The 24,368-nt window shown below is 37.5% G+C and overlaps 1 protein-coding gene across 12 annotated transcripts in view; it reads right to left on the bottom strand.

Annotated features, from left to right (window-relative positions):
• The window catches only part of HDAC9 (histone deacetylase 9), a 466,231-nt gene that overhangs the window by 46,664 nt on the left and 395,199 nt on the right, over positions 1–24,368 (bottom strand). For all 12 annotated transcript variants that reach the window (XM_030470551.1, XM_030470022.1, XM_030470415.1 and 9 more), the window contains one exon: positions 15,022–15,140. In XM_030470551.1, coding sequence (XP_030326411.1) covers positions 15,022–15,140 — 119 coding nt within the window. The remainder of the gene's footprint in view (positions 1–15,021; positions 15,141–24,368) is intronic.

Below are 24,368 nucleotides of genomic sequence, written 5' to 3'. Positions count from 1 at the left end.
AGATGTGTAATGTTCAGAAAGCCAAACTTGGAGAGGGGAAGCTCGTTTAGGGCTCTGAAAAACTGTTTACATTCAGGCAGGTAAAATTTATTTTCATCTACCAAGGTCATGCTTTGGCATTGTGAACACAGTATGCTCAGTGAGAAGTTTCTCAGGTAAGTATGAAATTAGAGATGAATATATTTAGACTAAATAAACTATGTCTTTATTAATATCTGAAAAATTTCTCTTGCTAGAGATTTGTAGGTTACAGAGCTTTGCTTTCAAATAATTTTTTTATATAAGCAAGTTATATACTAACATAATCACACAATATTAGCATATCAATTATATAGTTACTGTGAAATAATTAAAATATTTTCTATATAATAATGCTAATATTTTTGTAATAAACTTTCAAATCTCAAGCTAACAGGGTTTTTTTTTTATACAGAAATCATAGAAATTATGTAGAACTTATGGTTGTTCTACTTGTAACACCGAAGAGGTTATATTACCATGTCATAACAATAATCCTTTTAGCTTTAAAGCCTATTCATCTATGAATATCTTGTAGAATATTTCCAGATTCATAAACTTGGAAAATAATTATATGCAGACTGAAGATCTGTATGCCAAATTTGTTCCATTACTCCCAGTAATAATTCCTCAGACTACACTTCTTCTGATTCAAAATATTTGTTATCCCATCAACTCACTTTGGGTCTCGCTTTCTTTGGCTAAGACACACATCATCTGTGCTTTTAAGCTCCACTCAGTATTTAGCTCAATCTTCCCTAATGCATTTTTATTTCACTGCTCTTTTCCCTTGAATATACTGGCACTTCTCTGCTAATAACATGACAAAAACTTAGTAAGTGGTATACATTTACCAGGGTAGCTTTTAGATATCCCAGGAAAAAAAAGAATTTGGTTATTTGTCCTGCTGGTTTCAAAGTTAAGCTACCCAGTCAAAAGAATGGTTCCAGCCTGGATGTCCAGCCTCACCATCCTCATACCTGGGATTTCCCTGGCTGAAATACAGAAAAATGTCCTCTTCTGCCATGAATTAATTTGCAACTCTCAAGCCCATTCTTTTGGAATAGCAGTTGGCATATATCTAAGCAGTGCCACATACCTATATCACTTCAAAAAGGATACATTTGAAAGAAAGGAACGATTGCTTACTTTAGAGAGATACATTGAAGCAAATGAAAATTTAATGTCTCGGGACATTCTCCAGTAATGAAGTCTGCACAGATCAATCTCCTAAAGCCAGTATGTGGCACGAGTCATTGATCTGAAACTAACACAGAAGGCACAGTTCAGTAACATAGGGATATAATGATAATAAAATAGACTAGGGAATATTCCTGTAGTAGTGAGACACCTTTTCTCTCAACTTTTTTGATTGTATGTTTATTTTTGATGCTCCTCTGAAGCAGAGTATACTAACTGTGCATTAGTTGTCTTAAAAGCTAAGGAAACATCCCAAGCAAACCAATATATTTCCCAGGTGCACTGTCCTTCACTAGACTTTTAATAAAATAAAAAATAAAAACAGGTATTGAGCAAGGACAGTGTTGTCCAATGCACTAAATTAGGGAGTCCAGATGACAACACAGATGGGCAGATTTTTAAGAAAAAAGCAGGTTATTCAAGACATAATGTTTGACATCTGGTTTATGATGCTCTAATTGTCAATAGCCAGCCAAAGCCAAAAGACTGCTATTGTTTTTCAGAGTAAATATATCTAGAGCAGTGCTGACTATTTAGTCAGTTAAATATATCCTCTCAGTTTCTGCTTGAAGTCTATGATGTCCTACCTTGGAATAGAAGATATTTTCCATTTTCTCTCTTAGAAATACTGGGTTTAGGTGTGACAAGTTGGTCAGTGTACGCTATGCTAGAGGTTGGCTGGATGAGTGAAGTGGTTACACTACAAGTACCCTTGTTAAATTATAAGATGGCCAGTTCCATTAAAGTCAATGCAAAATTTTTTTTGAATGTAATGACACATAATAGACCAATGATCTATAAGTCTTTTTTGAAAATTTTGTGCAAAGAATGTATATTAGCAACATCTTTCCTCATTTTCCTTTCTTTTCTAACCATGAAATGCAGATTGCAATACGAAAATTCTTATTTGGTCTGAATGGAAGACATTCTTCTTATGTGGTACAGTCGATATGCTGGAGGGAAGGGATGCCATCCAGAGGGACCTTGACATGCTTGAGAGGTGGGCTGATGCCAACCTCATGAAGTTCAACCAAGACAAGTGCAAGGTCCTGCACCTGGGTCAGGGCAATCCCACGCACAGCTACAGGTTGGACGGAGAAGTGGTTCAGAGCAGCCTAAGGAGAAGGACTTGGGGTTGTTGGTTGATGAGAAACTGAATGTGAGCCAGCTTCAGCGTGCACTCACAGCCCTGAAAGCCAAGCATATTCTAGGCTGCATCAAAAGGAGTATGACCAGCAGGTCGAAGGAGGTGATCCTGCCCCTCTACTCTGCTCTCGTGAGACCCCACTTGGAGTACTGTGTACAGTTCTGGTGTTCTCAACATAAGAAGGACATGGAGCTGTTGAAGCAAGTCCAGAGGAGGGCCACGAGGATGATAAGGGGGCTGGAGCACCTCCTGTATGAAGACAGGCTGAGAGAGTTGGGGCTGTTCAGCCTGGAGAAGAGAAGGCTGCGTGGAGACCTCATAGCAGCCTTCCAGTATCTGAAGGGGGCCTAGAAGGATGCCAGAGAGGAACTCTTCATTAGGGACTGTAGTGATAGGACAAGGGGTAATGGGTTCAAACTAAAACAGGGGAAGTTCAGGTTAGATATAAGGAAGAAGTTCTTTACTGTGAGGGCAGTGAGGCACTGGAACAGGTTGCCCAAAGAAGTTGTGAATGCTCCATGCCTGGTGGTGTTCAAGGCCAGGTTGGATGGAGTCTTGAGTAATATGGTGTAGTGTGAGGCGCCCCTGCCTATGGCAGGGCAGTTGGAACTAGATGATCTTAAGGTCTTTTCCAACCCTAACTATTCTATGATTCTATGATTCTATGATTCTATGACTCTGATTCTCATTTCACATTCTTTTTCTTTTCTTTTCTTTTCTTTTCTTTTCTTTTCTTTTCTTTTCTTTTCTTTTCTTTTCTTTTCTTTTTTCTTTTCTTTTTTTTCTTTTCTCTTTCCTTTTCTCTTTCCTTTCCTTTTTTTTCTCTTTTCCCATTCTTTCTTCTTCCTTTTTCTCCCATTCTCTCCTCTCCTTTCCTCTCCTCTCCTCTCCTCTCCTCTCCTCTCCTCTCCTCTCCTCTCCTCTCCTCTCCTCTCCTCTCCTCTCCTCTCCTCTCCTCTCCTCTCCTCTCCTCTCCTCTCCTCTCTCTTCTCTCTTCTCTTCATTTTCTCTCCATTTGCCAACTTTATTACACCTGTGATCAAGTACTAAATCAGGCTGATTTAATTTCCCATTCTTTTCAAAAGCACTACATAAAACTTATATTCATTTAGTGCCTCTGGGAGTCCAGCAGCACATAACTAATCAGAGAATCCAGTAGCTTCATGTCCATGTGATGCCTCAAGTTCAAAGGGGACAAGGACATCCTGTTTGGTGTTTTGCTTGGTGTTTTGTTTCACTCAAGCTACTCGAACTGCACAGACCCCCTTAAGTACTTAAGTACTTAAGACCCCCTTAAGTACTTTTTAAAGTAATCTTCTTTATTCCCTATCAGTAACATAAAACATTATAAAAAGCAGTGCCAGTTCAGATAATTTTCAAATTTGTAATGTGATTTGGAAAAAAAACCCTAGTGATTCTCAATGAAGTGGAAGGACTGAATCCCCTGGTGAATGCAAACATTTCAGATCTACTACTTTTTTCCATACCCCTTAAAGATTTTTGCTTAGCAATTCTGTTCAACTTTTGTGACCTTGCTGTTTTTCCTCGAAAGGCATCTGGGAAATTCTGAGAGGTGTGCACTGTGTGTGGGAATGTACACACCCAAAAAGGGTTAAAAGAAAAAAATTACATGGTTCAGAATGTATGCACTGTCTTCATGTATATTCTACAAAGCTAAAGTCGATGCAGTTGACACCAGCAGGAAAATAAAGTTTTGTCCACAAGGTCATATAAACATCACAAATTTTTTGATAACTCCTTTGATGTAGCATATTTGTTAATTAAATTGCATGTTTTGAAATACCATCTTATCACTTGATCAATAGATTTTCCTTACTGGTTTTCCCAGGGCTTGATAAAGGTTTAAGAAGAAACATTACTAAAATGTTTGCGTGAATGAAAAATTACTCTTAACCTGTTTATGTTGGCTTCTGAAGTTTCAACAATAATAAGTTTCACTTTTACTTGTGTGGTAAGATGCTTTAAAACATTGAACATAAATATGCAACTATCTTAAAGCTAATTGCATACAATTTTTTGAAATTCCTGGTAAATTTTTTAGTACGTAGAGCAGTCATATTTTTTAGTTTGCTGCAAAGCTGTTCCTCCAATATAGGAATCATAAAAGATGAGTCCTGTACTTGAAAGGAACTATAACTTTCAGCTGAAAATTAAGGATTTTTTTGCAATAGTTATATCTCAGACTACAGATACTAGTTTCTTTAATAGAAATAAAATAGCTACAAGTAATAACCATTGGATTTTATTTGTTACTAGTCAATACCTTATTTCTACATAAAAAAATAAAGATATTCTTGTTCATCTTTTCCATTGCTTTTGTAGAAATTACACATTTTTAACAGAAAAAAATAATGACTTTTCTCTTTAATTTTAAAAAGACAATAATATGAAAATTTTCAAAATAAAACATATTTGTGAAAAATATGTTAATTTTTAAATTGTCATTTTATATTAAGTAAGCAAAAAGCAGATTTAGAAACCAGCCCTTAACAGCAAACTGCACCTACATGGATACAATGCCGTATACTGAAAAGTTTCAGATCACCATGTAGTTAGAGAACCAGTCATTTTTATAAAAAGGAATTTATGGGAAATGGGTAAGAATATGGATAAAAGGAAACAAATATTTAATTCATGCTAACATTTACCATAAACAGAAACCAGGAAGTAACTGAATTTTTATTAACTAACAGTATTTTGTTGTCCTGGATATCCACTTATTTTCAGTTTTTCCTTCCAAAGAGAAAGATCTTCCAAGATCTGACCCTTGCTCCATTTTAATGTATATGAATCACAATCAATGATGGCAAGTAATGAAGGAATCCAAAGTAAATAAATTACCACTAAAAACATTTCAAATGGATTTATTTTACAGCAAATCTACTCCCTTTTCTTTCCAAGTTACTTCTATAAAACTTCAGGAAGTATTTAAATAACAGCTTTCTCATGTGAATATGCTTTTGAAGAGTTTTTAGCATATGATTTTGTACTACATTAAGACTCACAATGCAAGGTCTGTCCCTGTAAACATTACTTATATTAGTAAATATAAATCAGGTTGGTGGTGTGGTCTCAACAGGACTGCTCAAAGTGAGTAAAAGCTTGTGGGATTAGGAAGTACATTCTTGCATTTCAAGCAATTTTATGGCAATTAGTTGGTATAAGCAAGAACAATTTACTTTAAAAAACTCCACCACTACCACCCCCTAAAACAACAAACAAAGGTGATTAAAATGCTGGAAAAGAGTAGGGTGTTTTTTCTTCTTTTCAAATGTGCCAGTGTTGGCAACTTGCACCATTTTATTGCAGGTTGCATGGTACTAGTGTTTGCATTAAAGCTATTATAATCAGGAGATTGCAATAGAATCCCACTGCTCCGCTGATAAACAAATGGCCACAGGGAAAAGTTTAAAATAGGAAAGAATTGTGTTCTGGGACCTCCACAACAAAAAGAAATCTGGGAATCTGGGTATATTTTAATAACTTTTACAATATTTTTGAGGTCTAAGAAGCAGTTTTTAAATTCTAGAACTGGTAATACTGATATTCTATTTGAACAATCAATTAAGGTGCAAGCATCCTGTATGGTGCTGCATAATATGTGACTTTTTGAAGCTACTGCCATGAATCGATGTTTTAAGTTAAATCACATTGTTAAGCACTCGTTTCCCTTTAACCACAAATAAGTAACATACCTGTTAGAAGTCCTATTTTAATAATTTCTTTTCTTTGAGCCAATAGTATCTTGAACTTAATTGTTAAGATTTTATTTTCTATGTTTACTTGGGCAAAAAAACAAACTACACAACAGCAGGTAAGATAATTGCCTGGGATCAAAACTAAAAATACCAAGAAAATGTCTTCAGATCAGTGAAGAATTGCTGGTGCTGATACCAGTCAGACCTAAAGCGTACTTGATACTGGGATAGTGTGAAAAAGATGAGTTTGCGGACCAAAAAAACCAGATGGCCCCTTATCACCCCATGGGGCTAAACACACAAGAGCAAACTTCTGAGATGCCTTACCTTTACCTTCTCTGTCCCTATCAGGAGAGACTGTTATATTAAGGGTTATTGCCTCTCTAGCCCTCCCTGGGATCAGCTTTTGAAGTCCATGGCCAAGAGGCCAGTGTGAGAATATCACCCCAGATAAGAGGTGTTTGCTCTGTGAAATATTCAGGACAGGAATCCATGGAGCCCGTGATAGTTCAGCAGGGAACCACAAACTCCAGATAATATGTTCTAATCCCCTGTTGGTTTGAGAACTACCTACCATAAAAAGCATAACTGGCTGTTTATTTGCGCAGGCAAGAGATAACATCTTAAAGTTACAGTCTGCTTTAAGCAGTAGGGATGTGAAGCCCAGAGAAATGAACCATCCGAGCTCATAATCAAAACTGTGTGTGCACCCTTCTTCTTTGCCTAATGAGATGTAAACATTTTGGCTGGTGTCTCTTTTGAAAGATATTAATCAAATCTATTGGTTAGAAATCACAAAGGATAGTCCAGTCTGCAAATTACATGTCTTCTTTTATAGCATTCTGAAGCTGTGAACAATATGTTCAAAATTTTCCCATGGCGCAACCAAGTAAATACTTGTGGCACATTTCTATTTATTACAGAGAATAGTTAAATTCTAAGACATAAATCATGCTCTTCTACTAAAAGCTTTATAAATTCCCAAAGACAAGCCTAATTCCCAGTGCAACGATGCTATAAAAGATCAGACACTTTGTTATGGAGAAATCCACATTTGGAGATGTCTTTCAACAATTTTCTCTCAGGGCCCAATCCTGTGAAAGGCACATGTAAGTTGCTGAACACTGTGTCAAGCTCCATCAGTTTCAAAATGGCTTCAAAAATTTATATTTAATTTGCTGTATTTAAATTCTAATCTGATGAGTTTAATACTGCCTAAGCAAAAAAAAAAAAAAAATCTTTTTCCTTTTCTTTTCTGTACTAAGTGACAGTCTTTTGGTTTTAATAAGGGAAAAGATTTCATAAGTTTAAATTTCAAAACTGAGAGAAGATGCCAGTAGTTCTACCTTTTTTTCCAGCCCTCACATCAGTTATCATTGTTAGACAACGTCACTACTATAGCATGAAAGACAAAGAATAACAAGAGGTAGGTGAAGAGATAAGGGAAGATGACTGAAAAGGGAAAATACTTCTTAATGCTTCTGTAAATCCTTTTTCCATTGTAATCTATCCCTTAGCCTGTTCCCAGGAGCTGCCCTAAATCTACGAACTGGCATCTGATGCATTCTGCAGATGGATCGGCACTGTATATCTCAAACATAGTATACAGGTGGTTTTTCACTTGTACGAGTTAGTTAACTAGCCAGCAGACAGATCTTCTGTTTGTGAGGCAGGAGAAGGAGTGGAAAATGGAAATCTCTCCTGGCTGATTTACAGAAAGAAAGGCTAAGTGAAAGTGAAAGTGAAAGAGCAGGTCAAATCAGTACTTATTTATTAATATTTCTAATCTTCCTGCTTAGGTAGACCCTTTTTGGAAGGCACACCAGTTAACCAGTCAATCACTGAAAACACTGGGCAAAAACAAAATCAGTGTGTCACATATCAGTCCTACACCATGCTAAGATTTTTGAATCCTTCAGGTGTGTTTTAAACACATACTCAGTTAGACATGAGTGCCCCAAAATCTGATGAAGATTTCCCTGGCCTCAGTAAATAAGGTGAATTGTTCACTAATCTGTTTCTCTTGGTTCAAATCCATAGTCCAAGCCTATGCTTACTCGACAGCAAGAATTCTCAAACCAACACTGGAAATCTAAAATCCTTTTATATCTTCATCTTTGCCTTTTGCTATGCTATGTCCTAGAGAGGACACTAATTTTATATGGAGAACGCCAATCTCTGCACAATTTCCATAGGACCGAATAGTCAATAACAGGATTTCTGGAATTTTCTACATTTCACATTCATAAATGTGAATGTAGTGTAAATGTCAGTAATGCACTGGATTCTGGAGTCACTGGCAAATGATTCACTGATAGCGGCAGTGCAAAAGAAAATTTAAGGAGCACAAATGCAAGACCAAATGCAGCATAATCTGACTGGGGAAGCTGGGCAATCCAATGGGCATGCCCAAGCCATAGGACATGCTATGACAACCACTGCTGTGAGCTAGGAGGAAAAAGAAACCAAAATGCTTTCCTTCTCCCAGTAAATACTATGAAAATACTCATGTCTGAGGGTAGGTCACCAGTGAACTTGTCATCTGTTTTGATGTCTTTTGTACCAAGCAACTATTCAATTAGTATTCAAGAAATCACCCTAGAGAAAAGTCAATCTTTGCTTTCCAAAAGGAACAACTGAAAGCAAAGTCTTATGTTCTTCTCTTGCTGCCAGTCACTGGGTATCCTGTAATTTCTGAGAGACAAAAAGGAACAAAAGGAAAATTTCTGATATGAATCAGTAGACTCCCCTGTCTCTACACTCCACCTCTACTGCTTTCAGCTCTGAGTCAAAAGCTCAAGATCTACCCTTCTGGACAACCATCTTATCACCTCCAGTACTGCAAAGATAACCAAATTATGGTAATCAAAATGATACCTTTGAACTCAGAAGAATCCAGACAAGGTGGCAGCTGTGGCAACTGAATTAACAGCTTTCTGCTACCAAAAGGTATCCTACTCAATCTCTCCCTTTCTTTACTGCCCTTGCCTCCTTTCTTGCTTGTGAAGCGAAGAAATTAGACATGGCATCATAAAAGCCTACAATACTATTCTTAGAGACTTTAAACTGTGTTTAAAGAGCTAACAAATCAAAACTACCACTCTGTTTAGCCAGGTATCAATTTGCATGGACTCTTTTTGCCTGCTTTCCTTTAACAATTACCTCTTACATTAGCCCCAGTAGTCCCAGTCAGGACTCTCTTTTGGAATCAAGTGTCAGGGAAGTCTTTCAGACAATCACAGGAAAGTATAGTCCCACCCCAAAGACATTACAATCACTCTACCCAAAACAGCTCACAGTCAGACCAAGGTACTCTCTACTACATAGTTACAAAATTATTTGGGGACTCCTTTAGAAATTAAAGTGCTTCCAGGAAAAAAAAAAAAGTAAAAATCCAAGAACCGTATATAGCATTTCAGTACTTGAAATAGTCAGAATAGTCACATAGTATATTTTAGAAATAGTAAGGCTGGCACACAGGAAACCTTTTCTCTGAAATATATCTGATATACCAGGCTTAGGCCCAGATTGGTTCTGCATTTGAATTCAGTGATAGGAAGTTCTAACATTTTCCTTTGGTCTGTTTCTAACACATATACTACACATGACATGTAGTGGGAAACTGAAAAGAATTCCAAAATACAGTAGGGCAATTGTGAAGACTCAAGAAAATGCTGGTCATTGAAAACAAATTTCGTTGAATTATTTTTGCATGAAGCCTCTGATATCTGAGTGTGCTATGGCATACCTATTTGCAAGGTTGTTGTAGGCCATCTATTTATAAGTCTCATTTAAAGCCTTTCAGTGATGTCAAATATATCATGCTAGATCATTTGTTTCAGTGATTAATCATCTCATTATTAAAAGTGTGCACATTACCTCTGAATTTGTTTGTCCCTCAATGATAGGCTTTTTATCTTTTTATAGCATTGTATGCTACATTCAGAGATCTTGTTATCAAAAATTATTAAGCTGGAACTGATATGCGAAGGACAAAGCAGAAACCAACAAGACAGGTACTCAAGTTCAACCTGGTTGCTCTTATTTGTTTTCTGAGAAGTACTAGTTTCAGCCATGAGAAGGTATTCCTCAATGGAAGATCTGTAGGATACAGGTAAGCCAGCAGCTCTTTTTACACATGAATTTTTACCACTTAGGCTGATATATTTGTAGCATTAATTTTTTCCTAGGCTATCATTAATCAGACAGATTGTTCACTATTACAGAGAAGTCCTATAAGACTTGCCTGCCAAGGAAGGAAACTGTTCATAGCTTTTACTTTAGCACTTTTTCATTGGTCCCACTTGAAGGAAGTTTATCACAGCATAATGCAACTTTAAAAGTTGCAAATCTGCTTATTTAGAGTCAGTTATATTCTAGACACTGTATTAACCTTGCATCACAACTTTGGCATAACAGTAGACAGGTATACAAACTGACGAAATATATTTTACTCCTTAAATGCCTGCAGTGGTATCTTTTCCTACTGGTAATTGCTGATCTTATTTTGCACTCTGGTGTCAAATAGCATCTTTGGAACAAGAGAGTAAAACAACAGGAAAACTCTAGTAAATCATCATGGCCCTTACAAAGAGTTAAGCAGTGCTTCAGGAAGATAAGTACCCTGAAAAAAAAAAAAATCTTCATTCTTGCTTGACACTTCTCTATTTACTTTATTCTTTTTATGTAATGGTCACCATTTAATGAGCAATTATGTACAATATTTACTTGAACAGTAAAGTGATCTCAGTGACTCTAATGCAGGCATTATTCTAAGGGCTGCTCTATAAAACAAAGAGAAAGTACTTCATCTCAAGATCATGTTACAGGGAGAACTTCAGTCATCAGAGCTAAATTTAAAACCAGAACTCTTACAAGACCTAACAACTTGCAAATTTATGATCAGATCTGGCAGCTTTTTTCCAAACCTGTTCACTGTTCAGAATTTAAATGGTGTGGCAATACAATACATTTTAAGAGACATAAAAATTAAATATAATGTAAAGCACAGAATAAATCAGCTCTATCTAAGATGGAAGAGCAGACCTGCATCTTCTTACTATTCTAAATATAAAACTCTTTTATCCCCTTTATTTCTTCCCCCATTAATTTTTCTTATATTTTATTGTCAATACAATTTTTACTACTCCAGTACATTAAGTGGATTTGATACAGCTTGTTTTTATAATACGTAATATACAGTGCTGATATTCTATCTTACTTTGTTGAAAAAAAACCCCAAACATTTCTAGTAATCAAATGGAAATATTAGGCCAGTTAGGAACTGAGGCATGTTTTCCTCTTGTCTGATTATAGTTTACAATAAAATTGAAGCACCTTTATAGTCTCTAATCAAAAAAAACCCAATCCCAATGTCATCAATAGTTACTCTGCATAAGAGTTTTGCATGAGAGAGCTGCATCCACCTTCACCACACAGCTTGGGAAAACAGTTTAACCAAACAACAGGGACAGAGATAGACTTGACAACACAAAATATATTCTGCTATTTCAGCTAATCAAGTTAAGCTTGAGTCCTAAGAGAGGGGCCATAGAAAGTAAGATTTTATATAAGTAGCTTGAATATCCCCGACAATCTGAGCCAGAACCTACTAGAAGTTAGAGAAGCTCCTGAGCAGGAGTTGGCACCTGTAACTGATGCAAGACACGTCATATGCCTAGCTTGCTTTCTTTGCTTTTCGATGTTAAACTTGGTGCAGTTATCATAGCACAAGGACACAGGCAAGCCAGAGTTTGTGAGTGGAGATAACATCTTTATCAGAAAAAAAAGGTATATTTGGAAAACAAACTCCTTTTCAGACATAACCTCTCTTTTGGGCAGACCTTCTTCAGCACAAAGTGCTTGTGCAGTCAAAAGTATACCTATTGTTTCTAATTATGCTAGGTAGTCTTATAAGCAGTGTTTTTGATAAAGCTTTTCTAAGATCAGATCTTTACTAAGATATTCCTAATATTTTAGTAAGATATTCTGATAGCAAAGGCCTGAGAGCTTCCTGGCAGCAGAAAGTTCTGCCATATGCGACCAGTCATCTCAAGTCTTTGAAGCCCAACCTTCTTCTTAACAGAACATAAAATCCATCACAAAGTTTATGCGCATGGGCTGAGTGTATGTTTCAAGATGTGTATGCGCACCTAGGTATATACAAGCACCTTTCGAAATGGTAGCATTTCATTGAGAGGGAGGATTAGCACAAATAACCAACACAAAGAAAAATGTGCCTGTGAAATCCTCAAGGTTGGGGTTGAAATAAATGTTTTAGTTAATGCTCACTCTCAAGTCTACATTGCACTGAACAAAATCTGTTTTGGGGCCAGGTAGAAGTTAGTTAAATATTCATTAGTTTAGTGAAAGCTTTTCTCCTCAGAAAATCAACAGAAGGATGAATTGCAGAGGCAATTGGAGAAAAAGACATATTTAGGGAAAGTAATTTGAAAAGTGCAATAAGAAAAGAAAGATTCAAACTTCCATTCCAATAATTTTTAAACACCATCTCTCTTTTTTCAATGGAAAAAGAACATTAGTGATTTTATTACTTAATGGGACTGGAGATAAATTAGACAACTGAGGTATCTCCCAGCTCTGCTATCCTCACTGATCTTAGTTGGCCATCTTCCATCCTACAGCCTTCTAGAGGAGCTGAGAGTGACCTCACTGTGAGAGATCTTGACATGAACATTAGACCCATGCATTTAAAAATGAGCTGTAAAAATATATACAACTATCTTGTTGCTGATGTGTTTGTTTACTAGTCAGAAATGGCAGCTCTTCAGTAAATTAGATTATATGTCAATATAGCAAAAAATTAAAATATTGGGTTAAAGTAGGTTATGATTTAAAACTCTCAAACTCTGTAGATCTAGTGGAGGAATTTTTTCTGTATGTAATTTGCCTGCTATATGGTTACTCCAAGGGTGTAATTAGTCCAATCTGTTACCTTCATCCTATGGTTTTTACTTTGTGACTTGGGAATGCTGATTGGTTAATACATTTTAGTTTTTTCTTTTTGACTGTACTCTGAAGAGAAGATTCCTTATCAACAATCTAGTTTCACCTTAACTTTCTTTAACAGCATGGTTACTATGTTATCTATTTCCTTTGATGTCAATCTCTCCTTAGTTATATTTGTGAAGTTTGTATTGGGTCACAGGAATAAGAAAATTCAACGTATTAAGTGTACATAAAGTGCTACAGATTTATGAAGAAAGAATGTTTACAGATTATAGTTTACTTTGCATTTACTTGTTTGGGGCATAATTTCTAATTATTACAAACCAATTATATTAAAAATTTGCATGAATATGTATTTTTAGTCTTTAATATGAAAGTTTCTCTTTGGACATTGTTTTTTTAATAGACTGTTCATTTTTCTACATACTACATATAGCATGCTATGTTCTAAAATAGTATAGTGGAATGTGGAGAATTTTGTTTTGGGGAAATAATAAATTCCTTTGGCTCTCTACAAGAGGCTTTATTCATCCCTCAGGTGCACAATCATTATCTGGGTCTATCTTGACTTTTCTCTTAATTTAAACAAGAGCCACCTACTGTAAATCACTGTTTTCTGCTTACAGACACATCTGTAACTTGTAGATGTGCAGCCTTCTGTATTAAAAAATGTACTAAGATTTCAGTTTCTAAAAAAGTTATGAAAAGTTAATTGGTTCATGAATGAAAATTAGCACTGGTTCCAATACCAAACAGCTTTTCTTTCCTGTCAGGGTGAAATTCAGTCTAACCTGAGACAAAAATAGGAATGTTCTTGTGATTTCTAGTTATGTTGTTGAAGCTGATATTCCAGAACATCATGTATGCCAAAGCATCTTATTGGAGCATCACACAGTCTTAAGGAACATGTAGCATGCGTTCTCAGCTGCTAAATATAGATAATTATACAATGCTTCTCAACAAAATATCTATTTTGTACCAGTTGGAAGTTCATCTCCCTACCACATAAGCTCATGGAATGGTAACTCTGACCAGGAACCATACTTATGGAAAAAAATTGTTAGTAAACTGCTTACAAAGGGCCTTTTCATGCACAATGTTTTATTAAAAGTCATAATACACAGCTAAGTGATACTCAAACATGCACACAGGCTGCTATGCTTCTTTCTAGTGCAACCACTGCATTAACCTGAAAAGCTGCATGTTGTCTCATGGAAAGTAATTTACATAGGGAGATGTTATAGTGCACATCATTACTGTACAGAGCATTATTACATTACCCAGCCTTGCTTAACATCCGAGGCTCAGAATCAGTTGGGGCACAATATTTTGTAAGAGCTAGTGACTTTGGAGTGCTACATACGAGACACCTGAGACAGACCTGTCTTTCAAAACATATTAAATCTTTGCCATGAGCACACATTTTGGAAGACTGGAATGGACATCCGAACATTGAGACCCGACAGAGTAGTCTTTTAGAAAACCTTGGCCTTCATGAACACTGATGTAATTCAGGATTAATGCCATCAAGCTGAAAAGATTACAATAACAAAAGAGCAATATGAGATTGGATTTAGGTCTCCAAAGTCTAAAATCTCCAATATATATTTAAAGTGAAATAACTTACTCCAGCATTTGGAAAATGGGGCCTATTGAAAAGCATGAAACCTCTAAAATGTTATTTGAATGCCAGAAAAGAAATACTTTAAAAAGCCAAGATGAAAATGCCAAGAAGAACAGAAAGGAGTGAGCCAGAAATGCTAACATGTTCATTTCCACCCTGTGTGCTGAGCGAGACCCACAGCTCCACTGGCACCTCTGCATATTAGCTTACTGGACAGTCCCTGACCTCAGTGATATGGGTGTCATCTCACAAAATAGAAATATGGATGTTAGATGGACTTAAAATAAGGTTCCTAACTAGAAAAAATACCAATGCAGAAACATACGCCTTATGATGATACCTACATTTAGCTGTGACTTTGTACCCGCCCAGTGGAGGGTCGTGGCCTTCCACAGCATCGAATCCTGCTGACACCAGGACAATCTCTGGATCAAACTCATTGGCAGCTGGCATAATCACAGTCCTGTAGAGTGAAAAAAATTCAACCTGTTAAAAATTAGAAGAACTTCTACCTTCGTGATATAAATTGCCACAATCTCAAAAATCCACAACTCAAGATATTTCCTTTTAATTAAACCAATCTTCATGGTAGCTGTCCAAAACCAAACAACGTTCAAGGCCTCAATTAATTTCTTTCTATAGTCACTGTTTTTTCTTTTCTACAATTGAGGGGGAAAAAATGCAGGTACATGTGAAAGCCTCTAATGTTACACACACATCTGTGCCTGTTTTATCCTGCTGCCTATAAAAAAAGCTGCCTCTTCCAGGGAAGTGACTAATGGTTTACAGAGAGCACTCAAAGCCTGAGTGGAAACCCGGACTGCTCCAGTTAGTGCGAACTTGGTGTAAATTTGAACTATAAATTTCTTTTGGGAAAATGTTTGCTTTCCAAACTTTTTTTTTTCTTCTTAACATTTTTAAATGTGTCGAGGTGGGGGGTGACTCTAGCAAAGGAAAAACATGAAATTCCCTTAATCAAGTCCAGACTATGTAGTCAAGCCTTTCCAAGGTCAAGCATAACAGGAATGTGACAACCACAAACTAGTGACAGCAACCCCTGCTGGTGTCAGAAAGATAATTCAGCCCTTCACAGTCACAAAGATTCCACTTTTTTAACCCCTTCCTTGACAATCTTCCATGGGGATGTTCTGTTGCTTTGTTTTCACTCTTTTCCAAACTCAAGGCATTAAAGATGTGGTGAAAGAGAAGATAAAACCCAACATTCTGCACTTGCAGATGCTTTCTTTCAGTCTGACTCTTCCAAAGGAAGGTGTCAAGATGGTTTTTACACTAGTGTGACAAACACTGAGCCTGTAATGTCTGGGCTGATTGAGGGAGGTAACACTATTGTTAAAAGGCAAATAGGCAAACGAATATTCTATTCCAAATTAACTCAAGGAAATTCCAATTGGTCTACACTGGTCAAAATTTGAAGATCAATTTTGCATGTGTGTAATACTATTTGTATTAGTCAATATTTATTAATTTATTATTTAATCAACTTAGGCCAGGAAAAATCATGGGGAGGAGACAAGCATATTAATAATATTTTAATAATTCCTTAGGTTTTTCTTTAGTTTTTCATCTGTATTTTATAAACTTTATTTTATAAAATTCCCCAAAGGTAATTTTAACAGCAGGAAAGTGTTCCTACTATTACTTTGACTTGTTAGAGAAAAGGAGAATTCAGACTAAGTAGAAAGTCTTTGTCAGTGCATACAGCATTTCAACGAATATCTTTTCTACATTACTAAAAAAAGACATAAGTAACTTCATTTTTTCTAGTGATTTCACTGAAATTGCACCAAGAATGTCTGCAGACAAAGTGATATAATTTGTGGAATAGTCTTTTTTTTTTCACATGTCATTAGTAGGCCTCTTCCAACGTATGGATTCCAGTATTGAGCATTACACTTTAAATAAGGACTAGACTAACTTGAGAGAACAAAATGAACGAAGAAAAGTTTAAAAGATGGGACCTAAGTGGATAAAATAATAGAATTATAATAATTTGCTTCACATAACATGAGAGTAAACATGATAAAAGTCTGTGAATATGTAAGTGGTTGCAAGAGGAAAGAAATAACCTGTTCTGCATTTCCACTGTGGATAGGACATGAAGTAGTTGCACCAGGAAAGCTGTAGTTCAGGCACTGGAAAAAGCTTTTTAATAGTAAGCATAGATAATCTTTCAAATAAAATGTTTAATAAAATTGGAAACTCTCTTCGAGATTTTTTGTAAAAGGTAAAACAAATATCCATCAAGATTGCTACAGGTTGGATGTGACATGGCCTTGAGGCAGCAGGTCAGATTACTTCTCTTCTAGGCCTTTTTCCGATAGTTCTATAATGTATAACCATATAACACACAAAGTACATATATGAATAATTACATTAGACACTATAGCGACTGAACATTTTTGCAGGTTAATCTCCACAAAGTTAGGGAGCAATATCAGGAATAAAGCTCTTCTATGCAACCAGATCTTATCTTTCTTATGTACATACCTTCTGATACTCTAATTGTACGTTCATTTTCTGAAGCAACACATATTTCCCAAACTTCCCCACGTCTGCAATGCATGTGGCAAGGATCCTGATTAGTGATGAGGACTGTGGCTGATATGCAATCTTGATCTGCCCTCATAGCACCATATATCTTATACACTGAAAGAAGGAGGGATCCTATGGAGAACCCTCCCTATCTGCAGCTACTTGGGCTTTTGCCCTCCTCCTCTCCATTCACATTTCCTCAAATTCAAGTCAGGCTCTGTTTTTTATTTCTTCATGTCAAATAAAGTGGCAGCACCATAGAGTACAGCACAGACAATGCTCAGGAGTAAAAGGATGGAGTGTGTTCAGTGCAGAGAGAAGCTGTGGAAATTCAAGTTGCTGAGCACTAACAAACCTAACCAGGCTAACACAGAATGAGATTTCTAAGACTCTTATAATTTGCAGCATTGGGAAAATCTACCACACTTCTACCACATTTCAAGACCTTGCTCCAAAGCATAAAGATGTCAGCAAATTTTTTTATAACTTGGGCAAAACAATGCATTTGACCCTTAATCTCATTCTTAAGAAGCAGCAAAACTAGTGTAGTCAGTTTCTTCAAAATTTTTGTCAAATAAATATGTCTGACATTCACCAGCTACACTGGATAATGTTAGCAAAATTATTAAATACTGAAAGCAAAGTCTTTCAACACAAAGCACTAGGAATAGCTATTAACATCATCTTTAATAGTACTGAACAGGAAATAGTAGCATATTCATAAATCTTTACTGAAATTATATTTAGGAATCCCAGCTAAAGGAATAACGCTACAAGGATAATAACTGGATGTGGCATTTAGAGCTTGCTGTTCTGCTACTGCTCTCAGTATTATTTACATGACTCAAAAAAAACTAAAGAGGGATTTTCTGAAAGAAAGATTTTTTTCTTTTAGAACTGTACAGTGTCTGTTATATTTCACCAGAAGAATAGCACCCTACTTTTGCTAGACTACCGTCTCACAAATTATGATAGAACTTTACTGTTGCTACTCTGCATGCTGAATATCAGAAGTAACCTATGTGCCTATAAGACCTGTCTCGTTGTTCATTTCTCTTTCAGCCTTCATAATATTGAGGGACTTGGACTGCCAGAGCTCATCCATCTTACACTCTTCATGATGTAATACTGAACAGAAACTCTAACAATTTTTCAGACATTGTGGAAAATGTAATCTGTTTACCAGGATAGCAAGCTTGACTCCTTTAAAACATCTCAGGGTGTCTGCGGTCCTGGTTACAGCAGCCAAGACTACTACTTGGTCTTTCAAAAAGATGACAGCCACATAGCTCTCTGTTGCAGAGAAGACCATATAGTCATCTAGTTCTTAAATCTCTAATCCAATCTTCCTCTACATTAACCAACAAGTTTGGCAAGGGATGTAAAAGATAACAGGAAAGGATTCTATAGATACGTAGCAAATAAAAGACAGGCTAGGGACAATGTAGGCCCTCTCCAGAAGCTATCAGGAGAACTGGCTACCATGGATTTGGAGAAGGCTGAGGTTCTTAATGACTTCTTTGCCTCAGTCTTCACCAGCAAATGCTCTGACCACACAACCCAAGTCTTGGAAAGCAAATGCAGGGACTGTGAGAACGAAGACCTTAGGCCCACTGTAGGAGAGGATCAGGTTCGAGACCATCTTAAGAACCTGAACGTGCACAAGTCCATGGGACCTGACGAAATCCATCCACGGGTCCTGAAGGAGCTGGCGAATGAAGTTGCTAAGCCACTGTCCATCATATTCGAAAAATCCTGGCAGTCAGGTGAAGTTCCCAATGACTGGAAGAAGGGTAATATAACCCCCATTTTCAAGAAGGGGAAGGTGGAAGACCCGGGGAACTACAGACCAGTCAGTCTCACCTCTGTGCCTGGCAAAATCTTGGAACAGTTTCTCCTGGAAAACATGCTAAGGCACATGAAAAACACGAGGTGGTTGGTGACAGCCAACATGGCTTCACTAAGGGGAAATCCTGCCTGACCAATTTGGTGGCCTTCTATGATGGAGCCACGGAACTGATGGACAGCGGCAGAGCAGTTGATGTCATCTACCTGGACTTGTGCAAAGCATTCGACACTGTCCCACATGACATCCTTGTCTCTAAATTGGAGAGACATCAATTTGATAGATGGACCACTCCGTGGATAAAAAACTGGCTCGATGGCCGCACGCAAAGAGTTGTGGTAAATGGCTCGATGTCCAGTTGGAAACCTGTAACGAGTGGTGTCCCTCAGGGATCGGTGTTGGGACCGGTCCTGTTCAACATCTTTGTCAGTGACATGGACAGTGGAATTGAGTGCGCCCTCAGCAAGTTTGCCGACGACACCAAGCTGTGTGGTTCGGTTGATACGCTGGAGGGAAGGGATGCCATCCAGAGGGACCTTGGCACGCTTGTGAGGTGGGCCGATGCCAACCTTATGAAGTTTAACCAAGCCAAGTGCAAGGTCCTACACCTGGGTCGGGGCAACCCCAGGCACTGCTACAGGCTGGGCAGAGAAGAGATTCAGAGCAGCCCTGCAGAAAAGGACTTGGGGGTGTTGGTTGACGAAAAGCTTAACATGAGCCGGCAGTGTGCACTTGCAGCCCAGAAAGCCAACCGTATCCTGGGCTGCATCAAAAGAAGCGTGACCAGCAGGTCGAAGGAGGTGATCCTGCCCCTCTACTCTGCTCTTGTGAGACCCCACTTGGAGTACTGCGTACAGTTCTGGTGTCCTCAACATAAAAAGGACATGGAGCTGTTGGAGCGAGTCCAGAGGAGGGCCACGAGGATGATAAGGGGGCTGGAGCACCTCCCATATGAAGACAGGCTGAGAGAGTTGGGGCTGTTCAGCCTGGAGGAGAGAAGGCTGCGTGGTGACCTCATAGCAGCCTTCCAGTATCTGAAGGGGGCCTATAAGGATGCTGGGGAGGGACTCTTCCTTAGGGACTGTAGTGGTAGGACAAGGGGTAATGGGTTCAAACTTAAACAGAGGAAGTTTAGATTAGATATAAGGAAGAAGTTCTTTACAGTGAGGGTGGTGAAGCACTGGAATGGGTTGCCCAGGGAGGTTGTGGATGCTCCATCCCTGGCGGTGTTCAAGGCCAGGTTGGACAGAGCCTTGAGCCACATGGTTTAGGGCAAGGTGTCCCTGCCCATGGCAGGGGGGTTGGAACTAGATGATCTTAAGGTCCTTTCCAACCCTTACGATTCTATGATTCTATGATTCTAACAGGCATTTAAGGTTGCTCCTTTTTTGAGTAACTACTATGAGATCTCTGCTCAGAGAAGAGCAGCTTAATGTCTGGAAAACATCATAGCATTTTATTTTGGACGTTGTGTAGGTAAGACCTCTCTAACCTTTGTCTTGCCTTGGCAGGAACTCCTTTGTGGCACAAAACACATGTAAATTCCTTCACAGAAGTGATACTTTCCTATCTTATGAAGTGCTATGAGGAATCATATAGAAACATTTTAAAATACAGACCAAATTTCACTAGGACATAAACAAAATCTTTTGGCATTTGCCCCCTCTTTCAAGGTTTTTCCAGAGACAGCTAAGCAATTTATTAAAGCCTTTTACCAGCTTTTAGTTTTAGCTGATTCATCTGTGAAGTGGGTACAAGAAATGCTTGCTTTAGAGGACTATGCAATCAGAAACAGCTATACTGATTTATACCAGCTGAAGATATGACCCTTTCCATTTATTAATGTGCTCTCATTATCCCTGAAAAACTGTCTTTAGGAAAATGCTTTGAGGTTGGCAGCTGTAAAGAAAGCCTACAAAAAGCACTAGATTCCATCTCTTTTTTTACCCGAAAGCAATGTGAAGCTCACTTCTCCCTCTTAAACAGGATTCTCCTACCTCAGGAGAGTGGGGACTGTCAGACAGGCAGGGACAGCTCCTGACCTATCACTGTCTCTAGGGAGTACAGAATCATCAGATCCTACTTCTTGCTTATTTCCCATCTCATCTACACTCTGGACAGCACAGCAAGGTGTAAGAAAGAGAAATGATCCACTGACTGCCTCTTCAAGTGCTCCATAACCATGGCACATCCCTTCTCAATTGTCTAAGAACAGAATCCTCTGAAACAGATCATAACAGATAATATATATTTTTAAAACAAAACCAAAAAACAAAACCAAAACAAACCACCACACAAGTAGCATTGGTCCTACAATACTAGATGTTCATGTTAACCTTCCCAAATTCCTCAGACCAGCCCTGTGCTCAGAAGCCAGGCTGCAGCTGGCAGGATTTGTTACGATGCAAATGGTCAAAACTCTGCTCATCAGCAGTCCTTTGCAAATGTGCATAGGCAGCCTGCAGTCAGACCTAGGTAGGAACAATTATTACCTTACCCACAGCATGAGTAAGAAATATGATCTGGCTTCTGGCCGTAGGTCAGCAGACAGGTATGGACTGGGGACTGCAAGCCATCAGCTTCCTGCTTGAAGCCAGTTAGGCTGCAGGGGTTATCAACAAACAGAAGTTAATGCTAGGATCCTTTTCTGAAAAATGAGTAATTTTTGTCAGAAGAGAAGTGAATTTTGTTCTTCCACTATGAGTCTCACTCTCCTTTACTCCCTTCTCCAAAGAAAATAAAACACATTAAAGAGATTTTTATTTTCTGTGATCCTGAATCATATAAAAGCATAAATATTTGGTACACTCTATTCACCTAATGATGACATCAGTTACAGGGGCATCTTCCCTGTCTGACTGTTTCTTTCTTTTCTCTCACATTTTCATTAATAAACATGTCAAAGCCTGAAAGCTTGAGCAGCTGGATCACAGGAGTTATTTATCGATGCTAAACCTTCCAGTTACAATGAAGCTGTGTCCTCCAGCCCAAGGTAGTGTATATCTTCCTTTAAGTCTGATGGTACTGGGAACAGAGCATGTGTCTGGGAAGCTGAAAAGATTTCTTTCTGTCCCACTAAGGAGATTTCCCCAAGGAATTAATATGTTCCATTTGGGTATGCTGCTGTCTGTGGAGAAGCCAAGGGATGGCTTCCAGTTGGGTGCAGTTCTAGAGAAAAACATCAGACATGTGATCCTCCCACCCCACCAATCTGAACATCAGAAGCAAGACATTAAAGAGAGTCTACCAAGGGACTCTGTTCCTTTTATTCTTCCATTCTATTTTTGTACATTTAAAGCACATGGTTAGGATGCTCCCAAATATTTGTTCTCCCAGAAGAGATTGCAGAGAAGTACCCAGCTCAGAAAGGACTCTGCAAGTACCATTACACAGAGCTGGAAATCTCCAAAGAAAGTTTAACTGATGCAAATAGCTACAATTCTTCTGCTGTGTTGGTAATTTAAAAAGGAAACAAGCAGGAATACCAGCCCAGGACAATAATTTATGTAACTGAGGAAAAAAATCCATGCTGATCTAAAACTGCAGATTGGAATGGCTTAGTAAAATAAATTATTTGCTCTTTCCCTAAAATTCTCCAGTATTTTCATCCAGTGATCTCCAAGTACTTTCAGAACATTAATAAATGGAAAGGGTCATATCTTCAGCTGGTATAAATCAGTATAGCTGTTTCTGATTGCATAGTCCTCTAAAGCAAGCATTTCTTGTACCCACTTCACAGATGAATCAGCTAAAACTAAAAGCTGGTAAAAGGCTTTAATAAATTGCTTAGCTGTCTCTGGAAAAACCTTGAAAGAAAATGCAGAAGACTCTAAGTCCACTGCTTTAACTAGTAGAAAATACTATAAAAGCACTGTTATTCAGTTATACCAGAGCTGTATTTTGCAAGAATACATAAAATGCATTAATGCTATTAAAGTGGGAGTGTTGCTACCAAATGGAGACCCAGTCTGTTTGAAAGACTGTAGCTCTGACTACAGTTTCTCAGTGTCACATCCTGCAAATTAAATACTGCTCCAAACAGTCACTATGTTGTCCTACCTTAAAATTACACAAATTTAAGTATGAATGCACCCTGATATGAGTAGATCAGAAAGTATTTAAAAAATTGCCCCAATGGGTATGTGGAACTTATGGTATCAATTATTTTAATGTGTTGTTTGCACATATGTTTTAATGTAACACAATATCAAGTAATGTCTATCCCACAGAAAGCTACACAGCATTTTTGTACAACTATTGGATAAATATTTTTTCTCTGTATTAATTTATACTAGTGTCTCTCAGTAAAATTTTTGTTCACCTTCATGTCATTTCTTTATGCCAATTCTGCTGTCATCCCAAATTCACCATGGACAAACCTGAGAACTCTCCTCTAAACCTCCTTGCTGACTGTAATCTGACCGTAAGCTTTGTTCTGGATTTATCCTCCAAGGTATGCCTAAATTCTGCAGATTTTATCTGTATTAGTTTCTAAGTTACATCTTTAACGTAAACTTTATCTTTACAGCCTTTATTTTTAGATATTTTCTTTTATCTTTATAGGTTTTCTTTTTATATCTTTTTAATAATTTTTTTTCTTTATTTTTTATAAACAAAGTCAATATTCTTGTCTTTACTTTTATTCTATGTTTACCTTATTTGCTTTCTGGAGATACAAAACATATTTTTCTTTTATTCTTCAAGGAGCAGAAGGCACCATATCAATACAAACTCCTCACTACTGTAAGTCGTGGTCATTTCACTTGGATTTGCACATAGGGTCAAGGACTTCCATGGATGCACCCAAGTTAGTAATTTCAAATGTTATAATTGTAGGAGTATCTGAGTGCCACTGAATGAAGAGCTTTAGAAGCACTAGCAAGCACTAGCAGTTTTGGTTGTTTGGTTATTTGGGGTTTTTTTGGCTTTTGAAGACATTTTCAGAGCCTAAGGTTATTATTTGTGGGTTCCTTTTTAAATGAATAATTATTTTGGCATCCTTCATTCAAGTTTCCGGAATTCTATTACAGCTGCAATTGCAACATCTTAAGCACTCAAAAAGCATAAAAAATATTGACTACAATTTCTGCTGATCCTTCAATTTTTATTACTATTTTAAAAAGTCGTTTCATTGTAATTATGAGTACTCTTCTACATTTGATCAACAGTATGCCTCCGTCAGAGTCTCTGAACTAGCACAAAAAGAACCAAAATAAGAAAAAGTTAACAAACAGGAAAAGAATGAGAAAAATATTACTTTGTGGTTTTCAGAATTCACTTACAAAATAGTAG

The sequence above is a fragment of the Strigops habroptila genome, chromosome 1, assembly GCF_004027225.2.
Source record: "Strigops habroptila isolate Jane chromosome 1, bStrHab1.2.pri, whole genome shotgun sequence".
In the NCBI taxonomy this organism is placed as follows: domain Eukaryota; kingdom Metazoa; phylum Chordata; class Aves; order Psittaciformes; family Psittacidae; genus Strigops; species Strigops habroptila.
Note: the sequence above shows the minus strand (reverse complement) of the source record. Positions and strands in the feature narration are given on the sequence as shown.